The sequence below is a fragment of the Argentina silus genome, assembly GCF_951799395.1.
Source record: "Argentina silus genome assembly, chromosome: 2".
Taxonomy (NCBI): domain Eukaryota; kingdom Metazoa; phylum Chordata; class Actinopteri; order Argentiniformes; family Argentinidae; genus Argentina; species Argentina silus.
In genome coordinates this window covers 20,072,507-20,085,584 of record NC_139656.1, presented here as the reverse complement: position 1 = coordinate 20,085,584, position 13,078 = coordinate 20,072,507, and the positions used below count along the sequence as shown (strand labels likewise).

The following is a 13,078-nucleotide window of genomic DNA, read 5'->3' as shown; positions in this document are numbered from 1 at the left end:
TAAACATGCCTGGCCTAATAATGTTGGCTCGTAATCCTCACCCTCAGACTGTGGCACCGCTTAGATTCTGTATGAATTGTATCAGTGTGACCATCTTTTATTGCATCAGTGTGACCTAATATATGTCAACACACATGATGAAGGCCACCTATCACATCATAACGTTTAATATTCTTCATGCTTTTCACAATCTGCACACTAAAAAACATGGAGAATTTGAAGGAAACCCTCCCTCGCTGTGGTTGTCATGTGTCACCTGTAAAAGGCATGCTGTCCTTAAAATGACCCTCTCTCCACTATGAGTGAAACAATGTCTCTGTTCCCAAAACCTAAATTGTTCCCTGTCATCAGGGAAATCAACATGGCCATGCTCTCTGTGTCCTTCAGAGCAATGGTTTCAACACAGATTGACTTCCACTTCAAGTCAGATGACAGGTGGAACTGTAGTATCCCCACTGCCAAAAGAAAACAAAGAAATGAGTGGCCACAAAGATTGCCTTCACCCCTTTTTATTATATATTTTTTAAACTTGTAATCATATTTCAGTTTTATTTATTCATTCATTGTCCCCCACATTGAAATCGGGAAGGGGACTGTGGCTCTGTCTTCGTCAGTTCGTATGTCACAAGTGATATCTTAGATAACACTGGGACAATTTTGACTAAACATGGGTGAATGATGCATCTTGCCATTGCGATCCATTTACAAAATTACACTGATTGGTCCAATAGGGGTGCTATAGTAAACAACTGAAATTCCAAAATGACACTGATTGGCCCAAGGGCGGTGCTATAATAACAACTGAAATTCCAAACTTTGAACAAGCATATCTTCTGTCACGTTTGAGCTATAGTCAGGAAATTTGGTACATATTTGCAGCCCCCCATGAGCAACAAGTTTCCCATATGGATCTATGTAATTTAGGTACTTACAAATTAAATGTCTTCCCACATCCCTTGAATTGATGCTGGCTGCATCTATATGCCGCACATCGTGCCATTGTTGACTTATTTAATGTGAGGATGTCGGTTTTTGTCACTCCAGTATATACTGTACGTCACTGTGATGGAAACAGTGCCATGAGACTCGTGAAAATACACAGTCAACATGAGTATTATACTTCAGTACATGGTAATTTTATAGTACAAGTGTGTGATATTATGTTACGTTGAGTTATGCTTATGCTTATGCTTATGTTAAGCTATGGTTATATGGTTAACGAGTAATGAGGTATGATGTTATGTTAAGTGTGTGATAATAAATGTGGGATGAACCTTCAAGGCCCATGTTGTGTATGGAAGGGTTAAAATGTTTTGGAAGATATAGAACACTATTTTCTCATTGCAGACACTGTATGTATTGTATGAAATTAACATAAGCCAATCATTTTTCAACAGGACTTATATCAGTATAAATGTCCCTTGTCTGCCTATAAAATCCGGTTTTATCAATGCATCTCCCTATAAAATGGTCAATTATCTGACATACCATCCATATACAGCTATCACATTTTAATTTTCAACAAAGGAAAACATAATCAATTAATGAAACTCTCTCTCTCATTAATCCACAAAACATACTGTAAGGCTAGGGCTGAGGTTGAGATGGGGATGGGGATAGGGCGGGGAAAGGGGATAGGATAGGGGCAGGTCAAGAGCAGGGGCCTCAGCTTGCAAGAGCAGCAGGGGATTAGTCTCATCTCAGAGCGCAGGGTGGAAATGCAAGAAATCACTAGTGATCCCAGTTACACAATCATTGCACTGACACAATGAGGTGCATGGCCATTAGCTTAGAGGCAGGACCATACACAGTATATTTGCTTTTGCACCTGGTTCAACTTCTTCATCTTAAATGGCTAAATGGTAATAGATTCTGTTTCCCAAACATGTAAATGAAACCCTCGAAATGAGTGCAGATGTTGTTACAAATAAAATGTATTATTTTGGGTTTTTTTATAGCTCTGTTTTCAGCTATTTACCCTGTAGAAACTATGTGTTACAAGGGGTCCTTTCTGGAAAAAAAAGAAAAACATTCTCAATTAATTCAACACAATTGATAACTACTTGGTCTAAAATGGTGCATATAGTAGTGGTGCTTGTATCAGTGATTCAAAGAGAAACAGCATGCGCAATCTTTAAGTCAGTTTTAACCCAAAGTTAGGAACCTGCTTGACACCAGGCTTTTGTAAAGGTTTTACACTGAATCATTATTATTATGATTATAATGATTATTAGATCAGGCACATTTCTCAAAGTCATATCTAAACTTCAAAGCAGACAGGTTTAGTCTGAACTTCTCAATGGCATGTCTCATGGTGAGCAGGAGGAATGTGAGATGCGCCGCTGTTTTAAAAACACAGACCAGGAGAGATTAAACGTGAATGTGTAGCTGTAAGGTCACAGGAGGGTGAAGGACAAAGGACCTGTCTCCTCCTATCCCCAGTGCACTCACAAATGCCTCTCAATTTGGCTTGATTCCCATTTCACAAGGAAATATAGCAGCTCCCAGGAAGGTACCAAAGCTTGTCTGACCAACATTCAGACTTAACACTTATTGATTAAAGCACCATATTCCACCAGCTATCTGTTGTGTCTGTCTTTCTTTGTTAGCCCTACCCTTTAAGACTTGGCACGGATGACGCATGCTGCTGCATAGTTCTTTTGTCCACGACTCCATAAATAAATTGCATTGTGCAAATGAACCTTATTATGGACAGCCTTCTGTTGAAATTAAAAATAATTTTCTCACAGAGTAAAGCTTGAGAATGGGGTGAAGAGACAGTGGTGGTGGTGGTGGTAATTATGGATGACTGTATGAAATAGAATCTGTATTTCTGTCTTTGTTTATTTCAGTTCATGCCACACAGAGCACGAGCCCTGAGTGCTGACTGCATGACGCCCCACGGCACTATTCTGCACCAGACCCTTGACTTTGATGAGTTCATCCCACCCATCCCTCCACCCCCCTACTATCCCCCAGAGTACACCTGCACCCCAGTGATGGACGGACAGAGGTACAGACACACTACACAGACCACCTGACCTTAAAACCCTAACCCTAAGCTGTTTCTCATGACATTACATGACGGCTCTCTGAACAACTGAGTGTGGTATCTCCTTAGGTTCTGTTTGATACAGTACACCCCCAGTAGTTTGATTCTTTATTGCCATTTGTTTGCCACTGACTATAATTCTATTTTTTTCTTTGTGGGGACTGTGCATTAAAGGTGGAATCTATAATTCAAACAACAAAGCATTAAACAGCTAAGGGATGGGGCTGCAGAAATATGACCACTCTTAATTTCATAGACAGAGCCATGGATGCAAGGACTGATCATCCATGAGATAAAAATTATAGTTTTAACCATGTTTTGAAGCTCTACAGTATTTGTTTACAATTGCATTGTTTACAAGTAAAACAAGCTTATATGTTGGGTTCTGATAGGGTAAGACAGTTGAACTAATCTCGTGAGGCATTTATAAGTTATATTCATCAAGAATCAATGGCTATATATCATTAATTTAAGAGTCAAATTACAGATTGCCCCTTCAATTTCAAACCTATTTTTCAGAAATGTATATTGTCAGAATGTTGTACTTTGTTTAGCATGGTGTAAAGTTGCCATTGATCCCATTCCTCTATGAAGAGAGTCTGTACAATTTCCACCCTTGAGAGTATGCTGATGTAACTGTTTGGCGAAGAGCCATGTCTGCTTGTCAATTAGGCCGTAAATATAAAGAACCAGAGGAACATTTTATAGAGCCTACCAGCTAAGGGGGAGGAACATGGCATGACATCATGCACTGGATGATTGCTTTAGACTCAGGTTGTATTTCATACTGCCACTTTAGATGACAATGGAGTTTGAGTAAAAAGATCTCATGCTCATTGTACATAAGTAAGCTTCTATAGCTATTTGGCACGATATGAAATGTTTCTTTGTTTGCTTATTTTACACCCACATACAGTAGCAGTCAGACTGAAATCTATAGGTAATGTTCTGGTTTGTGGTCAAATTAATTGTTTCTTGTTGTGGGTATCTCTCCCTGTGAACATGTGTCTGTCATGTATGGTTAATTGTATTGCAAATCCTCGTCACCTATGGAATGGATTTGAGTGTGAGTTGAATTGTTGGATTTTAGAGGATGACTGTATTTCCATTCTGCCACCCTTAAGATGCTACAGTATTATATTCTGCTAATGTTCTACTGAGAATGTAGGGCAGACAGTGTGCTTGAACAGAGGGCAGCTCTGCTACAGAGCATATGTTCAGGATCAAGATGGCGCTGCATGTGAACTATAGAACCATAGAAAGTGCTCTCCACAAAATGCGGTATCACTTTTTGTTGCAAGGGTTTTTTATCATGTAGTATTTATATAACTGTAATACTAACTCCTTCCTGTTTCTCTTACCCAGAAGTCTACACTTGGACTTTCCACACTCCCCCTTCAGTGCGATATATGGTGTGCCTATCAACAGCCCAGGGACACTTTACCCCTCTGAGTTGCCCCCTCCGTACGAGTCTGTGGTGGGACACACCCCTGCTAGTCAGGTGAGTACTGTACCATGCTCCCTCTACCTCACTGTCCTATCCAATCAAACCTCTTTCTGAGTTGGAGAAAAGATTTGGACCTCTCCCACTATTGAACTCTGTACTATGATAATAGATTTGGACCTCTCCCACTATTGAACTCTACTATGATAATAGATTTGGACCTCTCCCACTATTGAACTCTGTACTATGATAATAGATTTGGACCTATCTCACTATCAAATACTGTACTATGGTGACTGCCCTGTGTACATGGGCATTTAGTATATGTAGGAGAGAAGGAAGAAAGACATTCTGACACAAATAGCAGAAGAGGGAGAGGAGGAGTAAAACACAAGAATCTGGTTACTCATGTAAAGTTTATTTCAGTTTAGATAGAAGATGAGTGTTAGCCGGTGTTTGGGTCAATTCAGAATTCTGGAATTGGCTCTAATACACTGGTAAACTGGAGAGTCACAACACAACACGCGTGTATTGCTGTAACATTGACATTAATGGTTATTTGGTTAATAGGTATTTGACTGCCAAACTTGCTCCCACCATTATGACAATTAATACTGTAAAATGTCAATACAATTACAAAAGAGGAGTGGGATTTCACTCTAATTTATAAAAGAATAATTGTCATCATTAAGAGGTTATATTCATATATTCATAAATTATCATATAATATTCTGTGTTCATACAAAAGAGTCTCATCTAAGAATCTATTCACAAAGGTGCTCAGAGTGAATTTGGACCACCTACAGAAATACAAGCCTGTTTGTTTAATGTGATGAGCTGTGTTTTTGTGTTATGTATTTATGATGCAATTTGTGTAAACTGAAATGTAGATGTATTGCTAAAATAACTGAAATGTCATAATCACTGCTATTAGTGGAAGACAAGCAATTGTGAAAATTCTATTTTATTCTACAGTATCTCTATTAGTGTTCCAATGCTCCACCCTTGTTCCTGCTGCATGCACTTGTGCTTGGGTGTAAGAGCCCTGCCTACACCATTTCTTTGGTTGTAAATCCATGCAGGGAAGTGCACACTTCAGGGAAAAGGTTTGAAAATTGGAACGGTTTTCCTAATACTGAGATATTGATGCAGTCTTGAGGGTAATGTGTTCTTTGAGAGCCCTCTACAGGCCAGACTGTGGTACTGAGGATTTGGTTGCCAGATGTTTTAGGCAGGAGCAGAGGTCTCAAACAGATGTTCTCTAAAGGGATTCTCCTCCTCTCCCTCCTGTTCCTGATCTTTAATAAATGTTAAACCATTAGAAGAATAATTCTGCTCCCTCATTTACTGCCATATCCCACTGGCAATGTGTGTTTAGTTTGCCAGCCTTGAAAACTAACTGTGTGTGTGTGTGTGTGTGTGTGTGTGTGTGTGTGTGTGTGTGTGTGTGTGTGTGTGTGTGTGTGTGTGTGTGTGTGTGTCTATCCATGTATTACTCTTTGCAGGTCACTATCAGCCTTGATCAGCAGGCCACTGAGTCTAGTCTCTGTGAAAGAAACACCACCGCTGGGCTCAGTACTCAGGGTAAGGAAGAGCTACTGACAGGTCTATCAACAGGCTCCTCCTCCACACTATTCTCACTGAGTGAACATGTTTATCTCACCTGTAGAAATAGGCCATCTTTACTGTTTAGGCCTGTTCTATGCAGCTGATGTTCTGTTGTTTCCTGTCTATGTAGCCTCGGTGGACAGTGCTTCTCTGATGGTGTCCGAGGTGGCAGACATACCAGACCACAGCTGCTCCTCAGAGGACCTCTGTTCCCTGGAGGTGCAAGGCTCTGACACCTCTCCCTATGGCACCCCACGCACTGCCCCCACTGATGGCAGCTGTACCAGTCTGGAGCTCAGTGCCCGCTGCTCCCTCCCCCAACATGGGCCAACACGCCCCAACGATGGTGGCTACAGCGAATCCTCGCACACACAGGACTCCATGCCCCGCTCACCAGACTGGTCTTCAGAGAACATCAGCACACAGGAGCACGAGGCAGCCACATACACACACCTCAGAGAAAGAGCCAGTAGGAAGCTTATTCTCCCTGTCCCTCCTCCTCCTCCTCCTCCTGCCCCACCCTGTGCCTCTACCTCTGCAACCTCAGCCTCCATAGGGGCAGCCACGGCCCACAGCCCCCCTGCTTTCCCCTCTCCATCCCCCCCTGCCCGGCCTCGTGGCCCTCGGCTGTGCTTCAGTGTTTGGTCCCCATCCTCCTCCTCTTCCCCGGTCTCGCTGCCCCCCTCTACCTCAGCGCGCAGCAGCTCCTCGCCCTCCGAGAGACCGCGCATGCTCCGGTCCAGGAGGTACCGCAAACTGGCTCGCATCGTGCGCTCCACCAGCGACCCCATCTCCTGTAACTCCATATCAGGAAGTGCGTGAGTTGCCCTTGAGTGGGCACTACTCCCCATGTGCTGCACAGACATGTTGTGTAGAAATTATACTTAGTGGCCGGTGAGTGTATATACATATAGCTACAGGATGCTAACACTGTGCAGCAGATTTACAATTGTGTGGTCAGAAGTAAATTTATTCCATCATAAGGCTAGAGCCAAAGCCTTGACGGTACGGCATGAACTGCAAAGTTCTGAGATAAACGAGTAAGAAGTTATGAATAGCTGTGTTTTCCTAGTGCATCACCGTGTGGTCTAATGCTATACAAAAAATAATGTGGAAGTCCAAGGGTTATAGCCAAAAGTAAGCTACAGCTCTGGCTTGTGGTGGCCATCTTTGAACAGGAATGTAGAGAAAATGTAGAGCAAACTACATTTTCTCTCAGAATGGTTGCTATAATACTATTTACTAGGGCCGTGGCAATGGTCAATTTTGTCAAGTTTGGCTCAGTCACAAATCTTGGCTGACCAAGATTCACATCTCCCCCTGCAGGTGACAGTTGTGGATGCGCCTCAACAAGCAACCCACCACCTGAAGATTCCCCTCAAACATCTCCAGAGCAAGGTAATGGCCAGAGCCTTTTATAAGGGGAAAAACTAAGGCGACCTGACCAGCAAACTGATGTTGAATTTCGGAATTGGTTAAAAATGTGGTTAATGCAGTATGTAGTTTTTAGCTTTAAAAAAATGCTTAATGGTTCTGATATATCGGTAGCAATTAAGGAATGAGATCACATGTTAAAGAACTTTCAGTGAAGTTCTGTTTTGGTCCAAACAAATTGCTTTCTAAAATCTGGTGCCGAGGTTGAGTACTGGCCTTTACATACCTATTTAACATTTTGTTTGTTTACAAGGATATAAAAATGTTTGCCACTACTAGAAAACATTTTCAAATTTTCAATGTGGCCAGAGATGGCAGGAATGCGCAAAACTACATGCTGCACCTTTAAGGTTAGAGTTAAAGGTAGTCTCTGGGATATGATATCATAGCAAAACGAGCGGGGCAACGCTGCCAGAGACTCAAACACGGAGATACAACAGGCTAGAAAATAATGCAACAGAGCGAAAAGGGAGGAAAAGATTACACTGTAGAGTTGAATGAGATTGGCGCATGTGCTCTGCCATCTTACTGTTCACTACAATATCGTTGATGAAAATTGTTTTCACAGGCATGATGTCATATCCCTAAGTCTACCTTTAAGGTTAGGTTTAGGGTAACAGTCTTCTCAACTTGTTCAGATTTCCATTCTTTAACACTTACCGTATACCTATGTTTGTCCTGTGCAGTCAAGGCGTTGAACTTCATTGAGTGTTGAAATCCATACTTTGAAATAAAACAGCAAATACGACCAATAAAATGTCTTCTTGGAGTCATGACCTTCTTGGAGCGACAACCTCCTTGGAGCGACGACCAGTTGCATGATCTCATATTACTGTAGCTCCCCAAATAGTTACCTGCAGTCGTAATGAAAATACATTTTCGAACAACAGAACTGGGAAATTATACAGTGTCTTGGTGGATCAACTGGAATGAGGGCATGTAGTAATTAGAGAAATTAGATTTTAGAATTAACTATCTGTACATCTAGAGCCGAGTGAACTTACAGTTTGTTGTGGGTTTGTGTTCTCAGTGAGTTCAGAGCCAACAGAGGTGGCAGCGTCCCTTCATGATGGAGCAAAACCTAGCAACCACAGTGGCAAGAAGCCGAAGGAGGGAAGAAAAGTGGACATCAACCTCAAACCTCGAGCCCTGCACTCAGTTTCCAATGAACGGCCACACTCCCTGGCTGACCTCAAGACTTATAAAGACACCAAAATACTTGTGGCCAAGTTCTTGGAGCACTCCAGCTGCAGTCTACCTCCAGAGGTCCAGCAGGTTGTCAACAGCATCAAGTATGTCATCAAGTCTGATGAAAGACATATGGAGGAAGCTATATACAGTGCCAATGTCATAGATCAGGTAGGTGTATAGACTGCTGTGTGTACTGATGATGATAAAGAAACTGATTTGATAACAAGACTAAATTCAACTAATAAAGTTCAGTGATGAGAATTGGAGTTCAGTGACACAAATATTAATGTGTGTGTGTGTGTGTGTATGTGTGTGTGTGTGCGCATGTTGCGTTGTGCAGGTGATGACACAGTCCCAACGCATCATTGGCAGCCCAAGGAAGCGTGCCTATGAAGACCTGCATCTACAAAGCTGTGGGGCCTTGAGTTCTCTGTCCTCATCATTGTGCCGTCCGCCTCAAACTGGGTCACCCAAACCCCCTACCCCCCTGGACTCATCACCCTCTGAATACCCTCAAAGCCTTGTGTGTAGAGAGACCATCCTCTGACCACGCTATCATCAAGGACTTTCCCTTTATCTCATAGTGCCCTGTGAGACCGTGCCAAGACTTCAGCAGAAAAGGTAGCATTCACAGACTTAGCAAGTCATGGCTGGAGTGGCTTTTCTCTCTCATATCAAAAACACCAGAATGTTCTCCTTCAGGAGATTTTAAAAAACAAAACAAAAAAAAACGAATCTCTGTAAAACACACTGGCGGTCAGTGAGAGGAACTGGTAAACCAACTAGATGGAGATGTCATGATATAACCAGTGCTCAACTTTTTCAAAAGAAAAAAAAAACCTTTGCATTAAACTGTGAACTGGGCAGACTTGGGACTCCTGCAGACTTTGTGAAATGTAACTGATTAGCTGGATATTTTGTGACAACACAGGACAGAGAACTTTACAAATGTGGATTATTTAACTTACCTCAGTGTGTTACAATTATTATCAGTGTTACAATAAAATATGAGTTTCTATGTTTCCTTTCTGTGTTGTTTCTTATGGGCAGTGAAGTATAGGCCTATCTCTTTCCAACGCTCCTCTGTAATCAACTATAGCCAAGATAAGTGGAAAATCTTGTTAGGTTGGACTTTGGAGTGAAATATTCCTTCATTAACATTATGCATTCATTGTGTCAGTCATGATAACACACTTAGGTATTATCAGGTCTCTCCATTTATGTTTCAATTCCTCAATAGCCAGCTTACTATACAATGACCCACCAAGCCTACCACCTCTATATCTTTGCTCAAATAGCCTGCTTATAAACAATGTCGACCCAGAATGATTTGGGGCCAAAAAGTGTTGAATCCTTGTAATTTATAACTTATATATCATCAGATATCTTATGATATTATACTATATATTGCATTTTTGGGGGGTTCAAATCCGAATACACTTGGCCCTCATTAATATATGTTGGCAAGTACAGTAGTTAGGGTGACAGAGCCACAGAAAGTTCATGTCATAATTTGGTGTTGTGAGTTGAAAAAGGAACCCCTGCATTAACTACATTCTGTGCTTTTTATAAGCCTCTGGTTGGGCACTGCCTTCTCCACCACTCCCAAGTCTCCGGTCTTGTCCAGAGCATCCTGTCGGAGCTGTACCAGATTAAAGGCTCTGGTCACAGCCTCCAGACAGTGATTGTGCACAGAGGCGTGGAGACTTACCTGAAGTATCTGGTGAGGGCTTCAGCTCACACACCTTACCAGTACCTCTGGACCAAACCTGGCCACTGTGGTAAGAAATAAGAGCCATCTGAAATGCTCTGTTTGATTTTGTTCAATGCTGGTCCATTATGTTTGATCTGTAATATGTGATCAATTGTAAATATACTAAGCTTTTGTTACATACCCATGGCTTTCAGACTGTATTGACCGCTATGCGGCTATCAATTAAAAATGTGTCATACAAAAATGTAATACATTTAAGCTTGCTGTAATTGGATGGCTCCGCTCTGTATAGCTCCATGCCTGGAGTTTAAATGACCATATAAGTATACAAAATGGCAGGGACTTATCAAACCCCCCATAGGTAGGCTACATACAGAGAAGCTGGGGGCGGTGAGTGAGACGACCACACAAAACGTAGTCAGTACATTCATGTCACACTGTTGATGCTATGGAGGAACGTAAAACTTGGCTGCTTTTAAGACTCTGTCCCTTGAACATGTAATGGTGTTTTTGCATAATGAACAGCTGCTTGAACTTACACTAGCTTCATTATAGCACATAAGTGATAATCATCATTCACGTTGTATATTTGTGGTGTGCTTAGTTACAGGATGTGTTTTAAATTATGCTTAGACCTATTTATTCTGTTCGCAGTCCATTTAGGAGACCAATGACAATTCCATGTCAGTGGACACCTTTGTTGAGGCCTCATCCACCATCAGAGGGATTGAGCCAGAGATGGCTCACCTCAATGACCAGGCATCTGAGGACATCAAGGTGGACTCCACCACCAAGCCTTATGAACAAGAGCTTCTGCTGACTGTCCAGGAGGATCAGATGGCTGCTAAGCAGAAGGATTTAAAGGAGAAGGAGAAGAAGAAGAAAAAGAAGAAGAAGGGGGAGTTCAAGGGTTCTTCAAGTGCCTTGCATGGAATCATGACCTGCTCCTCTGGCCTCCCAAAAAGGAGTGAGATGAGCCCTCAGAACAGCAATATATATATATTTTTAAAATGAACAAATATACATTTTGATTATCAACATTGTGAATTTGAACATTTTTAAATTGATATTATCCAGAATACCTAATGTAATACTTCATGTAAAATATTTTTTACACACCTGGAATTTAGATAAGTGAATCATTTCAGATATGTTGAGTGTAGTTATCATCATTCAGATTAATCACATTATGTGTCTGGATCAAGCTTTGCCTATGCTGTTCAATCTCTGAACATTGTCAGAGGAGAGACTGGGCCACTAGGGGGCTCCGCCGAGACAGGGGGCCATATTGGAGGCTTTACCCCATTTGGAATCTCTGACTACAACACTAGGAAAAGACACAATGATTTTCTATGAATATTCTGAAAAGAAATGTACATGCAAAATGATAATAAAGAAAATAACCACATACAAACTGTACACAAATTGCCACGGGCAGAACTGTTAACACTACATGTCGTGTTAACTTATTGTGCGACAAACAGCATACTGTAAGAACAAAAATCAAATACTGTGCATTATCACATATTATGGCTAGCATACAGTACAACATTCCAATTCTCACCAAATTCAATAGTATATCACATAAGCCCAGACTGTATGAATAACAAATGAATATAACATAATGAATGACCCAGTGTCATCCCCATCCACATAAAACTCACAGGAAGATTACATTTTGAAACAAATAGAGGGATTGAAGTGGGATAATCTGCACTCAACCACCACCATACACAATTACACCAAATGTAATAGTGCCATCTATTGAGCAATTACTACCTGCACTGTCCTCTAATGGTGAAATAACCTTGGACTCATCTGGAATGGAATGTAGTGCATAAGATGAGGTACATTTGATAAGGTGTGTGACACCTCTGAGAGTGTGAGTCTGTGTATGACACTAACTTATAGGAGCCTACCACACATCTGACTGTAGCTAAGGTGCATGAGATAAGGAGCAATACTGTCACACTCAGGATCAATGCAACAAATATTTATTGAGCTTAGCTTTCAGTCACAAGACTTTTCAGTCACAAGATCCTGAGTGTGCAGAGACTTCCTGCTATGAAAATTAGCATCACAGTGCAATGGTGTTGTGTACATATGGTTATGGTGTTCACCACTCCACTCCAAATACCAGTGTCAACTCTCTCCTAACATAAACTGAAGCCATGTCCCATGTGCCCTCTCATCCTCCGGGGCATTAATGTTTCCTCTCCAAACACTGTGAGTAGCCCTGTCAAATGCTCTCATTACTCTATGTAGAGTCAATCACATACACAAACAAAATCACCTGTGTATTCACAGTAAAATCCTGTCCTGCCATGACTGTAAGAGTTTACCTCTTCACCATCCATTCTTGATAAGCCTATCCTGCACACTGCTCAGCTATACCCTACATTAACTGGTCCCATTCCCATAATATGTCAGTCAAAATGTCTTTAAAAATAATAATAAATAAATAAATAAATACAATTATTTGTCTCAGACAATGTTTGAAACCATTTTAAAGAGGAAAGTTGTTTGATGATTGGGGATTCATCTGAATGTGGGAACACAAAGGAGGACTGCAGACAAATATATTTGGTTTAAATGCCTTTGATAGATTTAATGGCGGTAATGGCTGTGGGTCCGA

At 41.4% G+C, this 13,078-nt stretch overlaps 1 protein-coding gene across 1 annotated transcript in view; it reads left to right on the top strand.

The window, feature by feature from the left end:
- Nucleotides 1-9,276, top strand: part of fam189a1 (family with sequence similarity 189 member A1) — a gene marked incomplete at both ends in the record, with an annotated part of 76,307 nt that extends 67,031 nt beyond the window's left edge. Inside the window, 7 exons of the mRNA XM_083665499.1 lie at nt 2,853-3,013; nt 4,418-4,553; nt 6,002-6,080; nt 6,235-6,918; nt 7,431-7,502; nt 8,578-8,897; nt 9,070-9,276. Of these exons, the coding sequence (XP_083521625.1) occupies nt 2,853-3,013; nt 4,418-4,553; nt 6,002-6,080; nt 6,235-6,918; nt 7,431-7,502; nt 8,578-8,897; nt 9,070-9,276 (1,659 nt within the window). The remainder of the gene's footprint in view (nt 1-2,852; nt 3,014-4,417; nt 4,554-6,001; nt 6,081-6,234; nt 6,919-7,430; nt 7,503-8,577; nt 8,898-9,069) is intronic.
- Nucleotides 9,277-13,078: the final 3,802 nt, after the last annotated feature.